Here is a 24,726-nt window from a genome sequence, read left to right as displayed (position 1 = left end):
TTGCCTGACCTCTGGTCTTTGTGTTTGTTTTTCTTCCTCGCCAGAGCTTCACTTCTCTGTGCTGACTTTTTCCAATAGACAAAGACAGAGAGAGAGAGAGGGAGAGAGAGAGAGACCTCACAACTCAGAAGTTAACTCTGGTGCGGTAGGGCCTGGGGCGCAAACTCATGTGGCATGAGTGACAAGGCTGGTATGTCTCCCTTGGGCCATGTGGGGTCTATAAGGTTGTTCTCCAGGGAAAGCCCTGGGTGGGGTGGGGGTGTCACTGGTTATTCACACATCGTTGCCCCCACCCCCCAGCAGAGGAGCTGAGGTGAATTAGGAACAGTACGGTCTGAGGAATCTTCGCTGTTATTTTCGGTTTCGTGAGCTTGTGAGTCATGGGGAAGTATGAAGGTCAAGAGAGAGAGTGTGAGCATGGCAGGTCGCGTGGGGCTGGAGCGGGTGACACAGGTGCCTTCCAGACTTCTGCTGGGTCGAGCTGCAGGGGGTCATGTGGCTGGAGGCTTCTCCTCGGAGTGCTGCACTGCTGAGCCATCTTGGGTTTCAGAGCCACGAGTCCTGGAGGGCCAGCAGGGTCAGGTCAGGGGACAGTCAGGGTGTGTCGCCATGAGGTCCCTGGAAAGTCGGGTTGAGCTGGGTCACCCTCTGGGGAGCCCCTCGGATCACATTGGGTTGCTCTCATGGGGGGTGGGGTTGTGCACCAGGGCCAGAAATGACACGAGGAAGGGTTCCTGGCACAGGAAGGGACAGGGACTCAGCCTTACATGTGCATGGGGCAGTGGGCGAAAAGGGAAAAATCCTCCTGCCCTTCACACGCACACACGCGCACATGCATACACGCACATGCCTCCTCCTGCATTTACACGCCCCCCCAGTTTTCCTTCCAGATGTGGCCATGTCCCAGAGAGGGGACGAGTGGAGAAAACTGCCCCTTCTGTCCAGACTTACTGGAGGACAGGAGAATAGAAATTCTGAGGGAGGAGGACAGAGGCCCGGAGAGACAAGGGGACAGAAATGGAGAGAGTGACAGAGACCAAGAGTTGAAGACAGGCCAGAGCACCCTGGTGAAAGAGAACCAGATAAGGGTGGGAGAGACAGTGTAATGGTGATGCAAAAAGACTGGCATGCCTGAGGCACTGAGGTCCCAGGTTCAATCCCCAGCACCACCATCAGCCAGAACTGAGCGGGTCTCTGGCAAAACAAAGAAAAAAACAGGCAAAGACTGGGACCCTGAAGTGCCCCCCCCCAAAAAAAAACAAAACACCAGGTCTCTTAATCAGAATCACAAAGAGACTTCCCATCAGGACACCCACACCCTCCTGCAGCTCAGAAAACCTCTTAGACAAGTTGGGTCTCTCCCCCCCCCCAGTCTTTTCCAGGAGAGAAGCTGGTGCCTGAGAGTGTGGGAGTGGTTTTATGAGGTCACAGCCTCACCCTCCCCACCCTCCACCCCCCCCAGTTCTCACAAGACCTCAGTGCCTGACACGCTTGCTTCTCACAGGCAGGGAAACCAAGGCTCAGAGGTAGTTGTCCTACCCAAGATCACAAAGTCAAATGTTTTCAGGGCTCCTATGGAATAAAAAAGGCATATGGGATGGGGGTGGGGTGGGGTGGGGTGGGGCGAGACACTAAGTCACTAATGCAGAGCAGACATCCTGCATGGAGACAGCACTGGAAGATGTCTCTGTGTGACTATATTAAAACCCACCCAGAGGCTTACAGAGTGTGCCTGACTTTTTGTTATTACTGTCGTTGTTGGCATCCTTCTCCCCACTTCCAGTCTTTCCGGATCAAATGAAGTCTTAAAGGCACCAGTATGACCTGGTGTGAAGGGGACACCTTCCTTAGAAGCCCCTGTTGCAGTGGCCCAGAATGCAGCTAAGAAATTCAGTCTGAGGGAGTCGGGCGGTAGCGCAGCGGGTTAAGCGCACGTGCCACGCAAAGCACAAGGACCAGCGTAAGGATCCTGGTTCGAGCCCCCCGGCTCCCCACCTGCAGGGGAGTCGCTTCACAGACAGTGAAACTGGTCTGCAGGTGTCTGTCTTTCTCTCCCCCTCTCTGTCTTCCCCTCCTCTCTCCATTTCTCTCTGTCCTATCCAACGATGATGACATCAACAACAACAATAGCTACAGCAACAAAACAATAAGGGCAACAAAAGGGAAAATAAATAATAAGAAAAAAAGAAAGAGAGAAAGAAAGAAGAAATTCAATCGGGGGAGGGTTGGATGGTAGCGCAGCGGGTTAAGCGCACATGGCGCAAAGTGCAAACAATGGCATAAGGATCCTGGTTCGAGCTCCCAGCTCCCCACCTGTAGGGGGTTTGCCTTACAAGGGGTGAAGCAGATCCTGCAGGTGTCTGTCTTTCTCTCCTTTTCTCTGTCCTCCCCTCCTCTCTCGATTTCTCTCTGTCCTATCCAACAACAACAGCAATAATAGCAACGATAAAAAGGGCAACAAAACATGTACCAACTGTTGAATGTAAAACATTAATTTCCTAATAAAAAATAGTTAAAAAAAAAAAAAAAGGGCAACAAAAAGGGAAAGAAATGGCCTCCAGGAGTAGTGGACCAAGCCCCAGCAATAACCCTGGAGGCAAAAGAAAAAAGAAAAGAAATTCGTTCTAGGCAGGAGCAGATAGCATAATGGTTACGCAAAGAGACTATCATGCCTGAGACTCCAAAGTCCCAGATTCAACCCCCTGCACTGCTAGACGGTGTTCTGGTCTAGAAATCCCTGCTTTTGTGCCAGGCCAAGACGAGGAAGCACAGCTTGGGGCGGAGTCAAAGGTCAAAGAAAATGCTGCCTTTAGCTCGCTGCCCAGCACCACTGCCACAGAGCAGTACTCTGACCCCCCCCCATTAAAATATTAATAAGAGGAGTCGGGCGGTAGCGCAGTGGGTTAAGCGCACATGGCACAAAGAGCAAGGACCACCATAAGGATCCTGGTTCAAGCCCCCGGCTCCCCACCTGCAGGGGAGTCGCTTCACAGGTAGTGAAGCTGGTCTGCAGGTGTCTGTCTTTCTCTCCCCCTCTCTGTCTTCCCCTCCTCTCTCCATTTCTCTCTGTCCTATCCAACAATGATGACATCAACAACAACAGTAATAACTACAACAATAAAACAACAAAGGCAACAAAAGGGAATCAATAAATATTTAAAAATATTAATAAGATGAGATTTAGCTAGTTCTCTGAACTGGAGAGGAAAGCACATCTGGGTATAGGAATGGAGATGGAGAGAGACAGAAGAGGAGGAGCAGAGGGGAAAGGGGACGGGCAGTGAGTGTCTGGGAGGCAGACAGACAGACTCAGCCTCTGGGGCAGAGACCAGACAGAGCCAAACGGGGGAGGGGGGCAGGAGGAGGGGCAGAGGCCTGGGAAGAGGGAAAAACCAGAAGTGGGAAGACACTAGAGCGGACCCCTGACCCCACTAGTGTCCCCCCACTTTGAGGGTTAATGTCTGGTCACATAGCTCCTGGGGAAGTGGGGATGAGAGCAGAGGGTGGGAACCCACAGGGATAGACAGAACTGGCAGGAGACCCAAAAGGGGTGAGAGAAGGCAGAGGCCCAGAGCAAGAGATCCAGAGAGGAGACTAAAATCCAAAGAGAGTGGGGAGTCGGGCTGTAGCGCAGCGGGTTAAGCGCAGGTGGCGCAAAGCACAAGGACCGGCATAAGGATCCCGGTTCGAACCCCGGCTCCCCACCTGCAGGGGAGTCGCTTCACAGGCGGTGAAGCAGGTCTGCAGGTGTCTGTCTGTCTCTCCCCCTCTCTGTCTTCCCCTCCTCTCTCCATTTCTCTCTGTCCTATCCAACAACGACATCATTAAGTACAATAATAAAACAAGGGCAACAAAAGGGAATAAATAAAATAAATATTAAAAAAAAAAATCCAGAGAGAGAAAATGAGAGACACAGACCCAACAAGGGGGGGGGGGGGCGCAGCAGTCTGAGAGGTAGCGATATGGGTAAAGTGTTGGACTCTCAAGCTCAAGCATGAGGTTCTGTGTTCAATCCCTGGCAGCAAATGTGCCAGAGAGATGCCTGGTTCTCTGTCTCTTGTTAGTAAATACAATCTTTAAAGAAAAAAAAAGAGGGGGCCAGGCGGTTAAGCACTCACATGACAGTGCACAAGGACCTAGGTTCAAGCCCCTGGTCCCCACCTGCAGGGGGAAAGCTTCACAGGCGGTGAAGCAGGGCTGCAGGTGTCTGTCTGTCTCTCTTCCTCTCTATCTCTCCTTCCTCTTTCAATTTCTCTCTGTCTCTATCCAATATAAAGAAATAATTTTAAAAAGTGGAAAGAGCCAGATGACGGCTCACCAGGTTGAGCGCACATGTTACAGTGCACAAGGACCCGAGTTCAAGCCCCCATCCTCATCTGCAGGGGGGAAGCTTCACAAGCGGGTGCTGTAGATGTCTGTCTCTTCCTCCTTTTACCTCCTCCCCTCAATTTCACTCTCTATAAAAAAGGGGGGGGAGGGTGACAGACTCAGAGAGAGGGGAAGGGAATCAGAGAGAGAGAGAGAGCTAAAGACCCAGAATAATGAGGACAGAAGGGGTAACATCATGTGCAAGGCTCCAACTTCCCCTCCCTGCAGGGGTGAAGCAGGCCTGCAGATGTCTTTCTCTTTATCTCCCCCTCTTCTCTCACTTTTTCTGTCCTATCAAACAAAATAAAATCATATTAAAAGATAAAGACAGGAACAAAGATGGGGCAGTGGGGGGGAATGTCAGGGAGAGACATTGTAATGACTTTGAAAACTGGCTCACCTACTTGACAGAGTCCCCTCCTGGTGGGGGAGAGGGCATGTTTAGGGACAGGGAAGCTTCCTAAGGTCAGGGAAGTGACCTCGGGGACAGTCAGCCTGGGAAGTGCCTCTCCTCCCCCTCCACTGGCAGCCTTTGTGCTGTCTTGGCAGGCTGGAGCAGACGGGGATGGGGAACACCCTAATGGGGACACCCTTCCTGTCACCTTGCCATGCTATATTTAGGCAGGGGGGGCAAGATGACCCCCCCACCGCCACCACCAAGGCTGGTGTCAGCTTTCCTCCTGAAAATAGCTTGAGGGACTGTGGGGGTGTCATAGGGTGAAGGGCTCAACCACAGAATCCTTGGATCACAGAGAGGCCACCTCTCCAGGTCTCTGTCCCCCTTCTGGGGTTCTCTCCCCTCATCTTGGGGTGTCTGTGGGTCTGCATCTTCTGTATATCTACCTTTTCCTCTCCACTTCTGTGTCTCCCCCCTCGTCTGCCTCGTCTTCTCTCTCTCTCTTTTTAAATATTTATTTATTTATTCCCTTTTGTTGCCCTTGTTTTATTGTTGTAGTAGTTGTTGTTATTGATGTTGTCTTTGTTGGATAGGACAGAGAGAAATGGAGAGAGGAGGCGAAGACAGAGAGGGGAGAGAGAGACACCTACAGACCTGCTTCACAGTTTGTGAAGCGACTCCCCTGCAGGTGGGGAGCCAGGGGCTTGAACCAGGATCCTTACACCGGTCCTTGCACTTTGTGCCACTTGCGCTTAACCCGCTGCGCTACTGCCCAACTCCCTCATCTTCTCTTTCTAAGCAGGTCACTGTTCCCCAGCCATGCCTTCATCTCCCACCCCACCCCACTTTGCTTTTTTCTTATCTGAGCTCAGGACAGGAACCTCCCCTCAGTTCCCACCCAGGAAATTCCAGGGGAGAGGACTATGGGGAGACCCCCCCACACACACACACCGTCTCTCTTAGGTCCTGGAGCTTTATCACTGCCTGAGTCCAGCTGGTTAATGTCTACTCAGAAAGCTCCTGGGAAAGTGGGGACGAGAGCAGAGGGTGGGAACCCGCAGGACAGACAGAATTGGCAGGAGACCCAAGAGTCGGAGTCCCTGCCTCCAGGATCCCAGGCAGGAGGGGCTGCGGAGACACCTCCCCACCCACGTCTGAGAAAAGAGGATATGGGAGAGTAGGGATGGGGGACCCCTGGGTCTGTGGGAGGGGAGCTGGATGTCTGGGACCTGGGTGTGAGAGAAGAGGGGATGGGGAAAGAGGCTGGGGGACCCCTGCATCTGAGGGAGGAGGAGCTGGGGGACCCCTAGGTCTTGGGCAGGGGCATCTAAGGGACCCCTGGGTTTGAAAGAGGGGCTGGGGCATACCTGGGTTTGATGGAGATGGGGCTGGGAGACCCCAGGCATCTGGAGGAGGAGGGGCAGGGGGACCCCTAGGTCTGGGGCAGGGATGTCTGAGAGACCCCTAGGTTTGAAGGAGGAGAGGCTGGGGGACCCCTGAACCTGAGGAAGGAGGGAATGGGGACCCCCCCCAAGTCTAGGGTAGGAGAGGCTGTGGGACCCAGGCATTTGGAGAAGGGGCTGGGGGACTCCCGGGTTTGGGAGTGGGATGGGATGGGGAGCCCTGGGTCTGGGGGGTGGAGGGCTGGGGGACCCCTGGGTCTGAGGGAGCTGGGGCTGGGGGACCCTGGGCCTGGAGCAGGAGGGGCTGGGGGTCCCCCGGGTCTGGGGGAGGAGGGAATGGGGCCCCCCCTAGGTCTAGGGTAGGAGAGGCTGTGGGACCCAGGCATTTGGAGAAGGGGCTGAGGGACTCCCTGGTTTAGGAGTGAGATGGGATGGGGACCCCTGGGTCTTGGTGGAGGGGCTGGGGGACCCCTGGGCCTGGGGGAGGAGGGAATGGGGACCCCCCCAGGTCTAGGGTAAGAAGGGCTGTGGGACCCCAGCATTTGGAGAAGGGGCTGGTGGACTCCCAGGTTTGGGAGTGGAATGAGATGGGGAACCCTGGGTCTGGGGTGGAGGGCTGGGGGACCCCTGGGTCTGGAGGAGGGGCTGGGGGACCCCTGGGCCTGGGGGAGGAGGGAATGGGGACCCCCCAGGTCTAGGGTAGGAGGGGCTGTGGGAAGCCGGCCTTTGGAGAAGAGCCTGGGGGACTCCGGGGTTTGGGACTGGGAGGAGATGGGGAGCCCTGGGTCTGGGGTAGAGGGCTGGGGGACCCTGGGCCTGGAGATGGAGGGGCTGGGGGACCCCCGGGTCTGAGGGTGCTGGGGCTGGGTACCCCTGGGCCTGGAGAAGGGCTGGGGGACCCCCGGGTCTGGGGGAGGAGGGAATGGGGACCCCCCCAGGTCTAGGGTAGGAGAGGCTGTGGGACCCAGGCATTTGGAGAAGGGGCTGAGGGACTCCCGGGTTTGGGAGTGGGATGGGATGGGGACCCCTGGGTCTGGGTGGAGGGGCTGGGGGACCCCTGGGCCTGGGGGAGGAGGGAATGGGGACCCCCCAGGTCTAGGGTAGGAGGGGCTGTGGGAAGCCGGCATTTGGAGAAGGGACTGGGGGACTCCGGGGGGGGGGGGGGTTTGGGACTGGGAGGAGATGGGGAGCCCTGGGTCTGGGGTGGAGGGCTGGGGACCCCTGGGTCTGGAGAAGGAGTCGCTGGGGGGTCCCCTGGGTCTGAGGGAGCTGGGGCTGGGTACCCCTGGGCCTGGAGAAGGAGGGGCTGGGGGACCCCCCGGGTCTGGGGGCTGAGGGAATGGGGACCCCTGGGTCTGGGGGATGTGGGAATGGGGACCCCTGGGTCTGGGTGACCTCTGGGTCTTAGGAAGGGCTGGGTGACCCCTGGGTCTGGAGGAGGGGCTGGGTGACCCCTGGGTCTGGCGGAGGATGTGGTGGGGTCCCTCTGGGTCTGGGCTAGGAGGGGCTGTGGGACCCCGGCCTTTGGTGGCGGGGCTGCGGGACCCCCGGGTCTGGTGTGGAGGCACTGGCCAACCCCGGGGTGTGGGGGAGGAGGTGCTGGGGCGACCCCCGGATGGGGTAGGAGGGGCTGTGGGACCCCTGGGTGTGAGGGAGGGAGGGAGGGGGGCTGGCGCCTGGCCCCCGGGCCCGAGCCGGCGGCCTCCCGAGGTCGGGCGCGTGCGAAGGCGGGATCCCGGCTCCTCCCCGCCGTCGGGCCCGCCCCGCCGCCCCGCCCCGGGCCCGGGGAGCGAGCAGCCGGCAGCGCGGAGCGGGCGTCCCTGCAGCGCCGAGCGGGAGGAGGAGCGGCGGCCGCGCCGGGGGCAGCGGGCGAGCCCCGAGGGCGCCCCAGGTGAGATCCCCGCCGCCTCCTCCCCCGGGATTCGCGCTCCGGGGCGCCCTGCCCCCGGGGAGGGAGGGCCGGGGGCGGGGCCGGCGGGGGCGGGGCCCGGCGGAGGAAACTGAGGCAGGAGGGACGCGCCCCCGAGCTGCAGCGCGGCACCCCCAGACCCTCGGCAGGGCTGCCGGGTCCCCCGCAGCCTCAGTCTTCCCGGGGAGCAGGGGCCTGAACCCCACGACTCCCGGCTTCCATGGAGGAGGGGCCGGAGGTCCGGAGAGAAGAGAATCGGGGGACCTGGACGCCTGCATGTGAAGGAGGAGGGAGTGGGGGGGCCCTGGACCCCCGAAAGAGGAGGCAGCTGGGACCCGGGGCTCTGGGGTGTGAGGGTGGAGGCGGCTGGGGGTGCAGACGCCCCCAGGAGCCGCGGTCCAGGACCCCATCGGCCTGAGGCTGCAGCCGCTGGAACCTGGTCCCTGGGCGCTCACTTGGGGGGCCACCGGCGCCCCCCTCCACCCCTCACCTTCGCGTCTCCGGGTCTCGGAGCCCGGGCGCGCAGCCACTCCAGGTATGTGCAGTCGAAATCCTGGACGGGCCCCGGCCTGTCCCAGGAGCAGGAACATTCCAGGAAGCAGCCTCCCGGGACCCAGGGCTGCTGAAGTGTGGGCCCTGGGGGGCCGGGGCGCCCCGGCCAGCCCGCCCCGCCCCCGTCTGCGAGATGAATGGGTTCCGCCGGGGAGGTAATCTTTTCCAGCCTCCTCCAGCCACCACGCCTCACTCCTCCCCTCTCTCCCCTCATCTGCTTCCCATCCCGGACCTCAGGAGCCATCACCTGGGCAGGGAAGGGGGCCTCCGGAAAGGGGCGTGGCCTTGATTCCGGGGTACCTTCCATTTAAAGGGGGGTGTGGGGGTGGGGGTGCAGGTTCCAGGCTCCCTCCCCAGCAGCTTGAATAACTGACCTGTTTTCCTTCTTCCTTCCCCAGGTGGTCGCCCCCTCCCTCTCCTGAGATGTCAGGGAGGAGGGGGCCACCTGTGTCCCCCCCAGGGGTCCCCCGGAGCCTGGGGGCCCCCAGCCCCAGAGCTCGGAGGCGGAGAAGGTGCTGACAGGTGTGGTATCCACTGCACTGTGGCTCCCCGATGCTCCCCACACACACTCCCCTCTCTCCAGGGTCTCAGAGGGAAACTGAATTATATATACACACACCCCATCCCTCCCCAGGCTCCCAGGTCAGTTTCACCAACTGGTAAAAGCAGGCTCCGCCTGGGAGGAAGTGTCTTACCTTCTTCTAGGAAGTATTTATTTTACTTTTGACTTTTTCTTTCTTTCTTTCTTTCTTTCTTTCTTTCTTTCTTTCTTTCTTTCTTTCTTTCTTTTTAACCAGAGCACTAATCAGCTCTGGTTTATGGTGGTGCAGGGATTGAACCTGGGACTTTGGAACCTCAGGCCTGACAGTCTGTTTGTATAACCATTATGCTATCTACCCCTGCCCGGAAGTATTTAATTTTTTTTTTTCTTTTGATGCAAAAGAAATACAGAGAGATACATAGAGAGAGACCAGGAGGTGGCGCAGTGATAAGGCTTTGGACTCTCAAGCATGAGGTCCCCAGTTCGTTCCCAGGCGGTCCATGTGCCAGAGTGATGTCTGGTTCTTTTTCTCTCCTGCTATCTTTGCATAAATAAATAAAATCTAAAAGGGGGGTATGGAGAGAGAGAGAGAGAGAGAGAGACCAGAGGGAGCCAGGCGGTATGGTGCACCTGGTTAAGCCACTACAGTTAGCAATGACCCAAGTTCAAGCCCCTGGTCCCCACCTGCAGGGGGAAAGCGTGACCAGCAGTGAAGCAGGGCTGCAGGTGTCTCTGCCTCTTTCCCTCTCTATCTCCCCCTTCCATCTCCATTTCTCTCTATCCAATAATAAATAAATAAAAATATTTAAAGAGAGAGAGACCAGAGCACTGCTCCGCTCCCAGACCACATTTTTTTTCCTTTCCTTTTTTTTTTTTTTAATTTTTAAATTTTTACCAGAGCACTGCTCAGCTCTGGCTTATGGTGGTGTAGAGGATTGAACCTGAGAACTTCAGAACCTCAGGCATGATAGTCTCTTTGCATAACCATTATGCTATCTACCCCCACCCCTTCCTTTTTTAACCAGAGCACTACTCAATCCGACCTATGGTGGTCTGGGGATTACTTCCTAGGAGTCCAGAGTATGGCCTTTCCCAACAAGTTGAACCTTCAAACCCTTCTCCAGGCTGCAAGACTTAAGTTTCCTTGTGAGGTTTTAGAAGCAGGAGAGCAGGACAAGTTTGCCTGGACAGAGTTAGAGTCTCACCTCTTGCATTTTCTTGCTGTGTGACCTGCTGCAAATTTTGTCAACCACAGCACTGCTTAGCTCTGGCGTACAGTGATGTAGGGGGATTGAACCTGGGACTAGAAAGGCATGAAAGTCTTTTTGAATCACTATTGTGCTATCTGCTTCCCCCCAAATTTTACTTATTTATTTATTTATTTAGGAGAGTAAACTAGAACATCCATCTGACACATACCATGTTGGGGCTTGAACTCAGGACCCCACACTTGAGAGTCCAGTACTTTACCCACTGCACTACCTGAACTTTTTATTATTATTATTATTTGATAGGACAGAGAGAAATGGAGAGAGGAGGCGGGAGACCGGGAGAGAAAAAGTTAAATAGTTGCAGACCCGCTTTACAGCTTGTGAAGCGTCGTCCCCCCTGTAGGTGGGGAACGGGCTCAAACCCAGGTCCTTGCGTGGGTCTGTGCACATAGAGCACCTGAACTTTACTTCTCCATTTTCTAGCTTTACTTTAGTGCCATTGCAGAGCTGGGGCCTCACACAAACAGGATTTAACCACTCACACAGAGAGACAATGAAAGAGGGAGAGATATACCATAGCACAAGAAGAGCCATCTTTCCAGTTCTGTTGGCTATTACTAATTCTAGGAGAGTGGGGTTAGGGAGACACCATAATGGTCCTGCAAATGGCTTTCCTGCCTGAGGCTCCAAGGTCTCAGCTTCAGTCCCCAGCACCACCATCAGTGGAGCTGAGCAGTGTTCTCGTTAAAGAAGAGAAAGGAAAGTGGTAGGAGAGGGTCCGTGCAGTGGCACATCTGCTTGAGCACACACTTGACCCTGTGCAGGATCCCAGGTTCCAGCCCCCAGTCCCCGCCTGCAGGGGGAAAGCTTTGCAAGTGGTGAAGCAGGTGTCTCTCTGCCTCTCTCCTTCTCCCTCTCTATCCCCCCTTCCCCTCTTGATTGCTCTGTCTCTAACCAATAAATAAAGAAGTCAAATAAATAGTAGGAGAACAATTATTATTTTCTATATTTCTACTTATTTATTTTAGATCTATGAAAGATTTGTACAATCTGAAGAGGAACCAGAATATTTTATTTTAAGTAGAGACAGAGAGAAATTGAGGGGGAGGAATAGAGAGCCAGGTGGTGGTATATCTGGTTGAGCACATATATTACAGTACATAAGGATCCAGGTTCAAGATCCTGGTCCCCACCTGCGGGAGGAAACCTTCAAGAGTGGTAAAGCAGGGCTGCAAGTGTCTCTCTGTTCTCTCTCCCTCTCTATCTCCCCCTCCCCTCTTAATTTCTCTCTGTCTCTATCAGATAATAAATAAATGAAATATTTTTTTATAAATGGAATATTTTAAAAAGGGAGAGAGAGACCACTAGTGAGCTGGGGAGACAGCCTAATGGTTCTGCAAAAGACTCTCCTGCCTGAGGCTCTGAGGCCCCAGGGACAGTCTCCAGCATCACCATCAGCCAGAGCTGAGCAGGGCTTTCCTCTCTCTTTCATGTTTTCTCTTTTTATTTTCTGCCTCGAGGATTATCACTGGGGCTTGGTGCCAGCACTAGGAATCAATCAGTCCACTGCTCCTGACAACCATTTATTTTATTTTATTTTATTGGATAGGACAGAAAAAATTGAGAGGAGGGAGTCGGACGGTAGCGCAGTGGGCAGTGGGTTAAGTGCACATGGCGTGAAGCTCAAGGACCGGCGTAAGGATCCCAGTTCAAGCCCCCGGCTCTCCACCTGCAGGGGAGTCGCTTCATAGATGGTGAAGCAGGTCTGCAGGTGTCTATCTTTCTCTCCCCTTCTGTCTTCCCCTCCTCTCTCCATTTCTCTCTGTCCTATCCAACAACGACGACATCAACAACAACAGCAATAATAACTACAACAATAAAAAAAAAAGAAATTGAGAGGAGAGGGAAATAGAGAGGGAGAGAGAAAGAGAGACAGCTGCAGACACGTTTCACTGCTTGTGAAACATCCTCTGTGCAGACAGGACACTGGGGACTCGAACCTGGATCCTTCTGCGGGTCCTTGCACTTAGTACTGTGTGTGTTTAACCAGGTGTACCACTGGCCAGTCCCCTCTCTCATTAAATAAATGAATAAATCTTAAAGAGAGTGACGCCTGGAGCCCTGCTTCCCCAGTAGTGAATCTCCCTCTCTGCCGGTGAGGAGAGGGTGCTTGAACTGGGTCCTTGCACATAGTGAAGTGTGCACCTTACCAGGTGTGCCACTGCCTGCTCCCCAGGGAGCAATTATTCTCAATTTAGAAAACGGTCAAGGGACAAGGTGGTGGCGCACCTGGTTGAGCACACACATCACCACTTTGAAGGACCCAGGTTCAAGTCCCTGGTCTCCACTTGAAGGGGGTGAAAGCTTCATGAGTAGTGAAGCAGGGCAACAAGTCTCTCTCCCTCTCCGTCTCTTTCTCTTTTTCTCCCTCTCTCTCATCTCAATGTCTCTCTGTCCTGTCAAATAAAAAATAAACAAGGGGGCCCAGCGGTAGCACAGCGGGTTAAGCGCACATGGCACGAAACTCGACGACCGGAGAAAGGATCCCGGTTCGAGCCCCCGGCTCCCCACCTGCAGGGGGGGTGATCACTTCACAAGCGGTGAAGCAGGTCTGCAGGTGTCTGTCTTTCTCTCCCCCTGTCTGTCTTCCCCTCCTCTCTTCACTTCTCTCTGTCCTATGCAACAACGACAGCAATGACAAAAATAATAACAAGGGCAATAAACTGGGAAAAATGGCCTCCAGGAGCAGTGGATTCGTAGTGTAGGCACCAAGCCCCAGCGATAACTCTGGAGGCAATAAACAGACGAGCAAATAGGTGTCAGGAGGTGATGCACTTGGTTAAGTACACACATTACAGTGTGCAAGGAACCTGGGTTCAAGGCGCTGGTCCCCATCTGCAGGGGGGAAGCTTCACCATTGGTGAAGAAGGGCTGCAGGTGCCTCTCTGTCTCCCTCTCCCTTCTCAGTTTCTATCTTTACCCAGTAATAAATAGAATGCTTTGAAAAGAAATAGGGCAGGGGTAGACAGCATAATGGTCATACAAAGAGACTCTCAGGCCCGAGGCTCCCAAGTCCCAGGTTCAATCCCTTGTCCTACCATAAGCCAGAGGCTGAGCAGAGCTCTGACAGAATGAATGCATATATATGAGGGAGGGCCAGGTGGTTAAGCGCACCTGTTACTATGGACAAGGACCCAGGTCTCCACCTGCGGGTTGGGGAGCTTCATGAGTGAAGTGGGGCTGCAGGTGTCTCTCTCCTCCAGATCTCCCCTTCCCTCTAAACATTTCTATTTCTAATTAATGAATTAATCAATTAATTAATTGAGAGTGCTTGCACTAGCCAAGCCCTAGAACATGGGGTCTCCCAAGTCTAGCATAAGGGCTTCCCCACTACTGGGTGGCAGACAGACAGTCCTCCACTGTGGTGGCTCCCCGGGGTCCTGCCTTCTGTCCTGACCGAGCTTCCTTCTCTTGCCCGCAGGTGCTCGGCGCGATGCCCCCCCAGCCCCCCTGCTTCCTCCCCATCCTCTTCCTCTTCCTCCTCCCCGGGGTCCCTATGGAGTCCCACCCCCCGCCCTCTCCACTGCCGCCGTTCCCAGCGCCCGAGTGGGACCTGCTGTCCCCCCGAGTCGTCCTGTCCAGGGGGGCGCCGGCGGGTCCCCCTCTGCTCTTCCTGCTGGAGGCCGGGGCCTTCGGGGAGCCGGCGGGCAGCCCGGCCAACCGCAGCCGTCGGGGCGTGAGCGAGACGGCGCCCGCCAGCCGCAGGGGCGAGCTGGCCGTGTGCGACGCGGTCAGCAGCTGGGTGACCGACCGGCGCACGGCCGTGGACCTGCGGGGCCGCGAGGTGCAGGTGCTGGGCGAGGTGCCCGCGGCCGGGGGCAGCCCTCTGCGCCAGTACTTCTTCGAGACCCGCTGCAAGGCCGAAGGCGCCGGGGACGACGAAGGCCCGGGGGGCGCAGGAGGAGGCTGCCGGGGAGTGGACCGCAGACACTGGGTGTCCGAGTGCAAGGCCAAGCAGTCCTACGTGCGGGCCCTGACCGCAGACGCCCAGGGCCGCGTGGGCTGGCGCTGGATCCGAATCGACACGGCCTGTGTGTGTACCCTCCTCAGCAGGACTGGCCGGGCCTGAGGCCCAGTGCCCCCGGAGATGGACAGGCCTGGCCACGGGGACCTCCGTGTGTGGCAACTAGTGCAAGGTCTCTCTCTCTCTCTCTCTCTCTCTCTCTCACACACACACACACACACACACACACACACACACACACACATACCCGCGCTCTCAGATTTTTGAGAGTTCCTTCTGTGAAAGTCAGGTAGTGCAACCTCACCCCACCCCACCCCACCCCCCAAAAAAGGGCGGGGTTTGAAGGATGCAGAGGAGTTCTGGGTGAACTTGATGAGGATGTTGATGGTGGTGATGACGGCCAATATATGCTTTTTTTTTTCTTTTTTGTGCCTCCAGGGTTATTGCTGGGCTCGGTGCCTGCACCATGAATCCACTGCTCCTGGAGGCCATTTTTTTCCCCTTTTGTTGCCCTTGTTGTAGCCTTGTTGTGGTTATTATTGTTGTTGTTGATGACGTTGTTGTTGGATAGGACAGAGAGAAATGGAGAGAGGAGGGGAAGACAGAGAGGGGGACAGAAAGATAGACACCTGCAGACCTGCTTCACAGCCTATGAAGCGACTCCCCTGCAGGTGGGAAGCCGGGGGATTGAACCGGGATTCTTACACCCGTCCCTGAGCTTTGCGCCACGTGGCTTAACCTGCTGCGCTACCGCCCAACCCCCAGTGGCTGATACATTCTAAGTGTTCACTGCTGCTCAGTCCAGTGTGCACACTGTCGCATGAACTCTCTTGGACGTGCCCAGCGGAGACCCTGGTGGGTAGGTTGCTGCCGTCTCAGAGGTCACCACCCTGGAGAGAGTGGTTGTCTAGGATGTGGGAGGAAGGAGAACAAATCAACTGGCTGGAAGCTGGGGTTCAAATGAGAGGCCTGACTCGGCCAAATGGGGAGGAAGGAGTGTTGGCCGTTGGCCGGGAAGGTTCTGTTTGGGGTAGTGAGCTGTCAGTAGGGAGGAGCACAGGTAGGGTGGAATGGCGGCAGCAGGGAGGGAGTGCAGTGGGGAAAGTTCTGGTCTGTCCAGCGTGAGGTCCTGAGTTCAATCCCTGGCACTGCATGTACCAGGGTGATGGTGTGGTTCTCTCCCCTGTTCTGGTTTATGGTGGTCTGGGGTACCGAATCTGGGATTTTGGAGCCTCAGGCATGAGAGTCTCTTTGCATAACCATTATGCTATCTACCCCACCCCAAATAAATCAATCTTTAAAAAGAAAGGGCTAAAGAGATAGCACAGTGGTTAAGACTTTAATACCTGAGGGTTCCAGGTTCAGTTGCCAGCATCACCATGAGCCAGAGCTGAGTAGTGCTCTGGGAAGGAAACAGGAGCCCGGGAGTCGGGTGGTAGCGCAGCGTGTTAAGCGCACGTGGCACAAAGCGCAAGGACCGGCGTAAGGCTCCCCACCTGCAGGGGAGTCGCTTCATAGACGGGTCATAGACGGGTCATAGTCGCGTCACAGACATTGAAGCAGGTCTGCAGGTGTCTATCTTTTTCTCCCCCTCTGTCTTCCTCTTTCCATTTCTCTCTGTCCTATCCAACAACGACAACATCAGTAGCAACAATAAAGCAACAAGGACAACAAAAGGAAATTAATTAAAAAAAGAAAACAGAAGCTCAAGGCATTAGGGAGAATGGCCTGGGTGGGGAGTTGGAGTCAGATTTCTCCCCCTCCCCTGTGCCAACCTTTAACCCACATTGCAGAGAGAAACTGACCTCACAGACATCTAGCATGGGGACGGTGAAATATGTCACATGGGTGGTGCTCTGCTTTGCCACATGTGAGACCCGGGTTCCAGCCGTGCCCCCTCTGAACTGAAGGAAGCTTTGGTGCTGTGGTCTCTTTCCCTCTCTCTCTGCTTCTCTGACTCTATCTTGAGGAGGAGAAGACGGAGGAAGGAAAGAAAGACCTAGCTTGAGTCAGTCAGGTATGAGACACTGACCAGTTGACCTGCCCCTTAACGGGGTGATCTGCTGGACACAGATGGGCCTTGTATGTGTGAGGAAAAACAGAAGTCCTGGCCCAGGAACTGGTGCAATGGATAAAGTATTAGACTATCAAGCATGAGTTCAATCCCTGGCATTTCTCTCATATGTAAATTAGTAGATCTTAAAAAACAAAACAAGAGGGGCCAGGCGGTAGCGTAGCGGGTTAATCGTATGTGGCGCGAAGCACAAGGACCGGCATAAGGATCCCTGTTCCAGCTCCCACCTCCCCACCTGCATGGGGTTCACTTCATAGGTGGTGAAGCATGTCTCTCCCCCTCTCTGTCTTCCCCTCCTCTCTCCACTTCTCTCTGTCCTAGCCAACAACAATGCCATCAATAACAACAATAGTAACCACCACAACAATAAAACAAGGGCAACAAAAAGGAAAATTAATAATAGTAAAAAAATTTTTAAAAAGAGGGTCCAAACAGTGATGCACCTGGTTGAATGCACATGTTACCATGAATAGGGACTCAGGTTCAAGCCCTCTTGCCCACCTGTGGGGTGGCGGGGGAGGGGTGAAGTTTCACAAGTGGTGAAGCAGGGCTGCAAGTGTCTCTTTCTCCCTCTCTACCTCCCCCACCCCTCTCAATTTCTCTCTGTCCTATCAAGTGAAAAACCAAAATGAATAAATGAATATAAAAGGAGAAAAAGGCCACTGGGCGTGGTGATGGATTCATTGTGCAGGCACCAAGTCCCAGCAATAGTCCTGGTGTCAAAGAAACAAACAACAAAAAATGGAAGTAGCCTCAGGACTCCAAATGATGGGCCCAGGGAACTGAGGCTCAGGTTGCCGAAGGCAGCTTCAAGCTCCCCCCCCCCCCTGGAGAATGAGTTGTGGGCTGAGAATGGTGGCTCAGGAGGCAGCATCCTGGACAGGCTTTAAAGGGAGGAAGCAATACAGCCCAGGCACAGTGAATAAAATGTGGGACTCTTAAGCATGAGGTCCTAAGTTTGATTCCTGCCGGGCTAGCTTCGCGGGCAGGAGAGAGACGACCAGGAACTCATGGCTGAGTGAGAACGCAATGCAATTCTCCTTTATTGATCAGAAAAGAATCTGCCTTTATACCTTCTGCGAAGGAAGTGGCAGGTTGGAAAAAGGAAGTGACTAGGAGAGGGGGTGGAGCGCCAAAGTAGCAAGCTTCCATCTAACCGGTGGAGATTAAACCAGTGCCCTGCAGGCAGGGCTGGTCTCAGACAAAACAATGACTATGTAAATAGACCACAGCGTTCAGCAATGCAGGGGGCCTGGCGTGATGACCAACAGATTCTCAGCATTAAGGTTCAGCAATGCAGGGGGCCTGGCATGATGACCAACAGATTCTCAGCATTAAGTGTGGCAGAGTGATGCTCTGGTTCTTTCTCCTCTTCTCTTGTTAATACCATGAATAAGTAATACAGGGAGAAAGTGCTTTGCACAGTCAGGAGCAGACCCCCAACCTGCCAGGTACCTTTCACTAGTTACCATATATATGTATTACCGTGTATGTGAGAGGGCACGTTCCCACAGCCTGCTGCCAGCCCAGCACCCACACACTGCTGGGGCCAGCTTTGAGCTAAGGGACACAGACTCCCCCATCTCCCACTGGCTCCCTTGATAGGGTGGGACTGACAGGTGGCGGGGACTGATGAGGTGTGATTGTATTTATTTTCTTTGAGAAAAAGGAAGGGACACAGAGAGAGACACCTGCCGCTCTGTTTCACCACTAGGAGCCTTCCCACCTTGCAGATGGGAACCGGGGACTTGAACCTAGGTCTTTTGTCTGTGGTAATGTGTGTACTCAACTAGGTGTGCCAACGCGTGGCCCCCATGGCTATTATTATTATTATTATCTTTATTTATTAGATAGACAGGGAGATATCAAGAGGGAAGGGGATGATAGAGAGGGAGAGAAACAGATGCCTGCAACACTGTTTCACCAAAGCTTTCCCCCTATAGGTTGGGACTGGGGGCTTGAACCTGGGTCCTTGCACATTATAACATGCGCTCAACTGACTGTGCCGTCACCCAGCTGTTTCTTCATCATCTCTGTCTTCTAGATTGTGGTTTCCACTCTTTTTTACCTTTCTCGCCTCCTCTCCCCACCCCCTGCCCCCCATTCTCCCCGCCCGACTTCCAGTCTCCTAGCTCTCTCTCTCTCTGTTTCTTACTGTCACCCATTCTTTTATTTCTGGCTCATCAACAAAACTCTCTCCATGTCGGATCCCCCAGCCCCCACCTCCTTTCTTTCCCTTTCTTTTTTGTTAAGTATTCTCCGTGTGTCTCTCTCTTTTCCCACTCACCCCCATATCCAGGTGGAAGTTCTCAGCCAAATTAAAGGCAGGCACGGCAGTCCAGTGGGGCGGGCTCCTTCAGCTCATGAAGGGAGGGTGGGAGGGTGGCAGGCCTGACTGTCTGGAAATCATTACGGTGGTGGGCAGGCCTGGCAGAGGAAGAGGCAGCCCGGTGGGCTGGGACTCCCTCCACAGGAAAGAGGGTGGTTCTCATGGACTCCCAGATGCTCTGGGTGGTCTCTGTCCCCTTCCCTAAACCTCTGACGTCCAGTGAGCCCCCCTTCCAATTAGTCTCTCCCAGCCTTAAGGTCTTTAATAATTCAAGCCCCGCCTCCCCCCCCCCAACCCCGCGACGGGCCGTGGCACAGTGGGTTAAGCGCACGTGGCACAAAGCGCAAGGACCGGACAAAAGATCCCGGTTCGAGCCCCCGGCTCCCCACCTGCAAGGGAGTCGCCTCAAAGGCGGTAAAGCAGGTCTGCAGGTGTCTGTCTTTCTCTCCACCTCTCTGTATTCCCCTCCTCTCTCCATTTCTCTCTGTCCTATCCAACAACGAGGAGAAAACAAAAGGGGGAAAAATGGCCTCCAGGAGCAGTGGATTCACGGTGCAGGCACCGAGCCCAGCAATGACCCTGGAGGAAAAAAAAAAAATTCAACCTCCCCTTTTCTGGGTAAGATTTATTTTTATTTTTTAAAAATATTTTATTTTATTTATTTATTCCCTTTTGTTGCCTTTGTTGTTTTATTGTTGTAGTTATTATTGTTGTTGTCGTTGTTGGATAGGACAGAGAGAAATGGAGAGAGGAGGGGAAGACAGAGAGGAGGAGAGAAAGATAGACACCTGCAGACCTGCTTCACCTCCTGTGAAGCGACTCCCCTGCAGGTGGGGAGCTGGGGTTCGAACCGGGATCCTTATGCCGGTCCTTGTGCTTTGCGCCACCTGCGCTTAACCCGCTGCGCTACAGCCCGACTCCCTTATTTTTATTTTTTAAAATACTTTCTAAAGATTTTATTTCTTAGAAAGATAGGAGGAGACAGAGAAAGAACCAGATATCACTCCGGTACATGAGCTGCCGGGGCTTGAACTCAGGACCTCATGTTTGAGAATTCAATGCTTTTTTCTACTGTCACCTCCTGGACCACTATTTTTATTTTTTAATTCTTGGCCTCCAGGGTTATCTCTGGGCTAGATGCCTGCACTATGAATCCATGGCTCCTGGCAGCCATCTTTTCCCCATTGTTGTTGTTGCTGATGTTGTTGCTGGATAGGACAGAGAGAAATAGAGAGAGGAAGGGAAGACAGAGGGGGAGACAAAGATAGACACCTGCAGACCTGCTTCACCACTTGTCAAGTGATACCCTCCCCCCCGCAGGTGGGGAACCAGGGACTGAAAGGAGGATCCTTGCACTGTTCCTTGCACTTCACACTGTGTGAACTTAACTCACTGCGCTACCACCTAGTCCCCTGTTTTTTGCTTTTAGATAGAAATAGAAGGGAGTCAGGCAGTAGCACAGCGGGTTAAGCACACGTGGCACAAAGTATAAGGACCTGTTTAAGGATCCCGGTTTGAGTCCCCAGTCCCCACTTGCAGGGGGTTTGCTTCACAGGCAGTGAAGCAGGTCTGCAGGTGTCTATCTTCCTCTCCCCCTCTCTGTCTTCCCCTCCTCTCTCCATTTCTCTCTGTCCTACCCAACAACGATGACATCAATAACAACAACAATAGCTACAACAACAATAAAACAACAAGGGCAAGAAAAGGGGAAAAAAATAGAAGAACAGAGAGGGGGCTGGGTGGTAGCACAGTGGGTTAAGCACACAAGGTACAAAGCTCAAGGACTGGCATAAGGATTCTGGTTTGAGCCCTTGGATCCCCACCAGCAGGGTAGAGTTGCTTCACAAGCGGTGAAGCAGGTGTTTGTCTCTTACCCTTTCTGCTCCTCTCTCCTAACTTCTCTCTGTCCTATCCAACAACAACAACAGGAATGGTAACAATAGCAACAACAAGGGCAACAAAAAGGGGGGGATAACATGGCCTCCAGGATCAATGGATTCATAGTGCAGGCACCCAGCCCTAGCGATAACCATGGAGACTTAAAAAAAAAATAGAGGGAGTCGGGCAGTAGCGCAGCGGTTAGGCACAGGTGGCGCAAAGCACAAGGACCTGCGTAAGGATCCTGGTTCGAGCCCCCGGCTCCCCACCTGCAGGGGGTCGCTTCACAGGCAGTGAAGCAGGTCAGCAGGTGCCTGTCTTTCTCTCCCCCTTTCTGTCTCCCCCTCCTCTCTCCATTTCTCTCTGTCCTATCCAACAATGACGACATCAATAACAACAACAATAATAATTACAACAATAAAACGAGAGCAACAAAGAGGGAAAATGAATAAATAAATATTAAAAAAAAAAATAGAGTGAGACCATGGCACCAACGCCTCCTTTAATGTGGTAGAGGCTAGACTCAGGTTGTGCACGTGACAAAACCAATTATTTTTTATCAGATAGACACAGAGAATGCTCAGCTCTGGCATAAGGTGCTGCTGGGGATTGAACCTGGGACCTCCTGGGTCTCAAGCATGCAAGCTGGCACTCTAGTATTGGGGAGACAGCCTAGTGGTTCTGCAAGACTTTCAAGCCTGCGGCCTGGAATCTGAGACCCCAGATTCAATCCCCAACACCACCATCAACCGGAGCTGATCACTGCTCTGGTCTCTTTCTCTCTCTGGATCTTTCCCTCTGTTTCTCTCTCTTTAGGATTAAAATGTTTCAGGATTTAGTCTGGGAGGTGGTGCAATGGATAAAGCATTGGATTCTCAACCATGAGGTCCTGAGTTCAGTCCCTGGCAGCACATGTACCAGAGTGATATCTGGTTCTTTCTCTCTCTCTTCCTGTCTTCCTCATTAATAGATAAATAAAATCTCTTTTAAAAAAGAATTAAAATATTTAAGGATTAAAAAATTAATTATCTTTATTTATTGGCTAGACAGTCAGAAATCAAGAGTGAAGGGGTTGAAGAGTGGGAGAGAGACAGAGAGACACCTGCAGCACTGCTTCACCACTGGCAAAATTTTCCCCCTGAATGTGGGGACTGGGGACTTGAAACCTAGTCCTTGGGAGCCGGGCAGTAGCGTAGTGGGTTAAGCGCGTGAGGTACAAAGTGCAAGGACCGGGTAAGGATCCTAGTTCGAGCCCCCGGCTCCCCACCTGCAGGGGAGTCGCTTCACAGGCGGTGAAGCAAGTCTGAGGTCTGCAGGTGTCTGTCTTTCTCTCCTCTCTCTGTTTCTCTCTGTCCTATCCAATAACGATGACACTAATGACAACGACAATGAGAAACAAGGGCAACAAAAGGGAAAATAAATTTTTTAAAAAATTAAAAAAAGAAAGACATCTAGTCCTTGAGTATTGTAACATGTACAGTCAACAAAGTGCACCACCTTCTGGCACAAAATAATTTAAAAATTTATTATCTTCATTTATTTATTGAATAGAGACTGCCAGTAATCGAGAGGGAAGGGGGAGACAGAGAGGAAAAGAGTGAGAGAAAGGGAGAGAGAGAGAGATCTGCTGCACTGCTCTCACCTCTCGCAAAGCTTTCCTTATGCAGGTGGGGACCAGGGGCTGGAAGCTGGATCTTTGAGCATTGTAACATGTGCACTCAACCAGGTACACCACCACCCGACCTCCCAAAATAATTTTTAATGAAAAATATTAGTGCCTCCCTCTTTTCTCTCCTTTAGCCTGACGCCCCCCACACACACTTTATTTGCCTCCAAGGTTATTGCTGAGTCTCCACGCCAGTGCTATCAATCCAATCCAATGCTTCTGTGGCCTTTTTTTTTTTTTTTTGATGGGTTGCTTGAGAGGTTACCCTCCTGCAGGTGGGGATCAGGGGCTTGAACCGGGATCCTTATGCTTCATGGTATATGTGCTTAACCCAGTGCGTCACCGCCCGGTCCCCTCCTCTCCCTATTTTATTTTATTTTATTTATTTTTCTTTTTTTTTCTAACTTATTTATTTCTTTTTCTTTTTTTTTTTTCCTTTTTTTTTTATTTAAGAAAGGATTAATTAACAAAACCATAGGGTAGGAGGGGTACAACTCCACACAATTCCCACCACCCAATCTCCATATCCCACCCCCTCCCCCAATAGCTTTCCCATTCTCTATCCCTCTGGGAGCATGGACCCAGTGTCATTGAGGGTTGCAGAAGGTAGAAGGTCTGGCTTCTGTAATTGCTTCCTCGCTGAACATGGGCGTTGACTGGTCAGTCCATACTCCCAGTCTGCCTCTCTCTTTCCCTAGTAGGATGGGTCTCTGGGGAAGCTGAGCTCCAGGACACATTGGTGGTGTCTTCAATCCAGGGAAGTCTGGCCGGCATCCTGATGATACCTGGATCCTGGTGACTGAAAAGAGAGTTAACATACAAAGCCAAACAAATTGTTGATCAATCATGGACCCAAAGCTTGGAAAAGTGGAGAGGAAGTATTAGGGAGGTACTCACTGCAAACTCTAGTATACTTCTGCTTTCTCACTTTGGTGCCATACTCCAAACTCAGTCAATTTCTGCTTTGCGTTTCTACTTCTTTTTTTTTTTTTTACATGCATAACATTCCCCAGATTCCCATTTAGCAATAAAACCCCCACTATTTCATTCATCATTTTTCATGGACCTGTATTCTCCCCACCCACCCACCCACCCCAGAGTCTTTTACTTTGGTGTAATACTCCAATTCCATTTCAGGTTCGACTTGTGTTTTCTTTTCTAATCTTGTTTTTCAACTTCGGCCTGAGAGTGAGATCATCCCATATTCATCCTTCTGTTTCTGACTTATTTCACTCAACATGATTTTTTCAAGGTCCATCCAAGATTGGCTGAAAACGGTGAAGTCACCATTTTTTACAGCTGAGTAGTATTCCATTGTGTATATATACCACAACTTGCTCTGAATGACTCTGAAAATGTCCAATAGTTCTAGGTTATCTATCTCTTTATTTAGCTCCCTTATGTCTTTACTGATTTTCTTCCTGGATGATCTGTCAAGTTGAGAGAGTGGGGTGTTGAAGTCCCCTACTATGATTGTGTTACTGTTAATATATTGCTGTAGCTCTTTCAGTAGAAGTTTGATGTATTTAGATGGCTTCTCATTGGGTGCATAGACATTAATAATTGTTAAGTTCTCTTGATTGACTGATCCTCTGAGCATTAAGTAGTGTCCATTCCTATCTTTTTTAATCTTATGTATTTTAAAGTCTATCATGTCAGATATGAGAATAGCTGTTTCTGCCCTTTTTTGTGGGCCATTGGCTTGAATGATAGTTTTCCATCCTTTCACTTTAAGTCTGTGTTTGTCTTGTTGCGTTAGGTGAGTTTCCTGTAGACAACATATTGTTGGGTTGTGTTTTCTGATCCATCTTCCTACTCTGTGTCTTTTAATAGGTGAATTCAGGCCATTCACATTTATTGATATCAAAGATTGAAGATATTTTAACGCCATTCTTGTAGAGTTTTAGAGTGTTTTGATATATGTTCTATTTGTGGTGGTCTGGTTGTTTATAGGAAACCTTTCAGAACTTCTTTCAAGGCAGGCTTGGTGATGGTTGCTTCCTTCAACTGTTGCTTGTCTGAGAAGGTTTTGATGCTTCCATCTAGTCTGAATGACAATCTAGCAGGATATAGTATTCTTGGCTGAAAGCCTTTCTCTTTGAGCACTCGATAGATATCTTGCCATTCTCTTCTGGCCTGTAGTGTTTGTATGGAGAAGTCTGCTGCTAATCTTATGGGTTTTCCTTTGTAGGTGACTCTTTGTTTTTCTCTTGCAGCCTTGAGGATCCTTTCTTTATCCTTATTCCTTTCCAATCTAAGTATGACATGTCTTGGTGTCTTTAGGTCTGGGTTAATTCTGTTTGGGACCCTCTGGGCTTCTTGAATCTTTATGTCTTTGGTGTTGTCTAGACTAGAGAAATTTTCAGCTATTATG

At 52.5% G+C, this 24,726-nt stretch overlaps 1 protein-coding gene and 1 long non-coding RNA gene across 4 annotated transcripts; one reads left to right on the top strand and one right to left on the bottom strand.

Annotated features, from left to right (window-relative positions):
• Positions 1–335: 335 nt before the first annotated feature.
• On the bottom strand, positions 336–8,702 carry LOC132533347 (uncharacterized). The gene is made up of 2 exons (XR_009545223.1): positions 8,568–8,702; positions 336–618 (listed from the first exon to the last, which is right to left on the bottom strand). It is a non-coding gene; the product is annotated as an uncharacterized LOC132533347 (long non-coding RNA).
• On the top strand, positions 7,935–14,597 carry NTF4 (neurotrophin 4). 3 transcript variants are annotated; one of them, XM_060174131.1, is made up of 3 exons: positions 7,935–8,059; positions 9,028–9,151; positions 13,863–14,597. In XM_060174131.1, the coding sequence occupies exon 3, from the start codon at positions 13,875–13,877 to the stop codon at positions 14,508–14,510; it is 636 nt and encodes a 211-aa protein (XP_060030114.1). In that variant the 5' UTR covers positions 7,935–8,059; positions 9,028–9,151; positions 13,863–13,874; the 3' UTR covers positions 14,511–14,597. The 3 variants fall into 3 exon arrangements, with proteins under 3 accessions (XP_060030114.1, XP_060030115.1, XP_060030116.1); XM_060174132.1 differs by lacking the exon at positions 7,935–8,059 and adding an exon at positions 8,115–8,612; XM_060174133.1 differs by lacking the exon at positions 7,935–8,059 and adding an exon at positions 8,795–8,925.
• The last annotated feature ends 10,129 nt before the right edge of the window (positions 14,598–24,726 follow it).

The sequence above is a fragment of the Erinaceus europaeus genome, chromosome 2, assembly GCF_950295315.1.
Source record: "Erinaceus europaeus chromosome 2, mEriEur2.1, whole genome shotgun sequence".
In the NCBI taxonomy this organism is placed as follows: Eukaryota; Metazoa; Chordata; class Mammalia; order Eulipotyphla; family Erinaceidae; genus Erinaceus; species Erinaceus europaeus.
The sequence above is the reverse complement of the archived record's forward strand: the minus strand, read 5'-3'. Positions and strand labels throughout refer to the sequence as shown.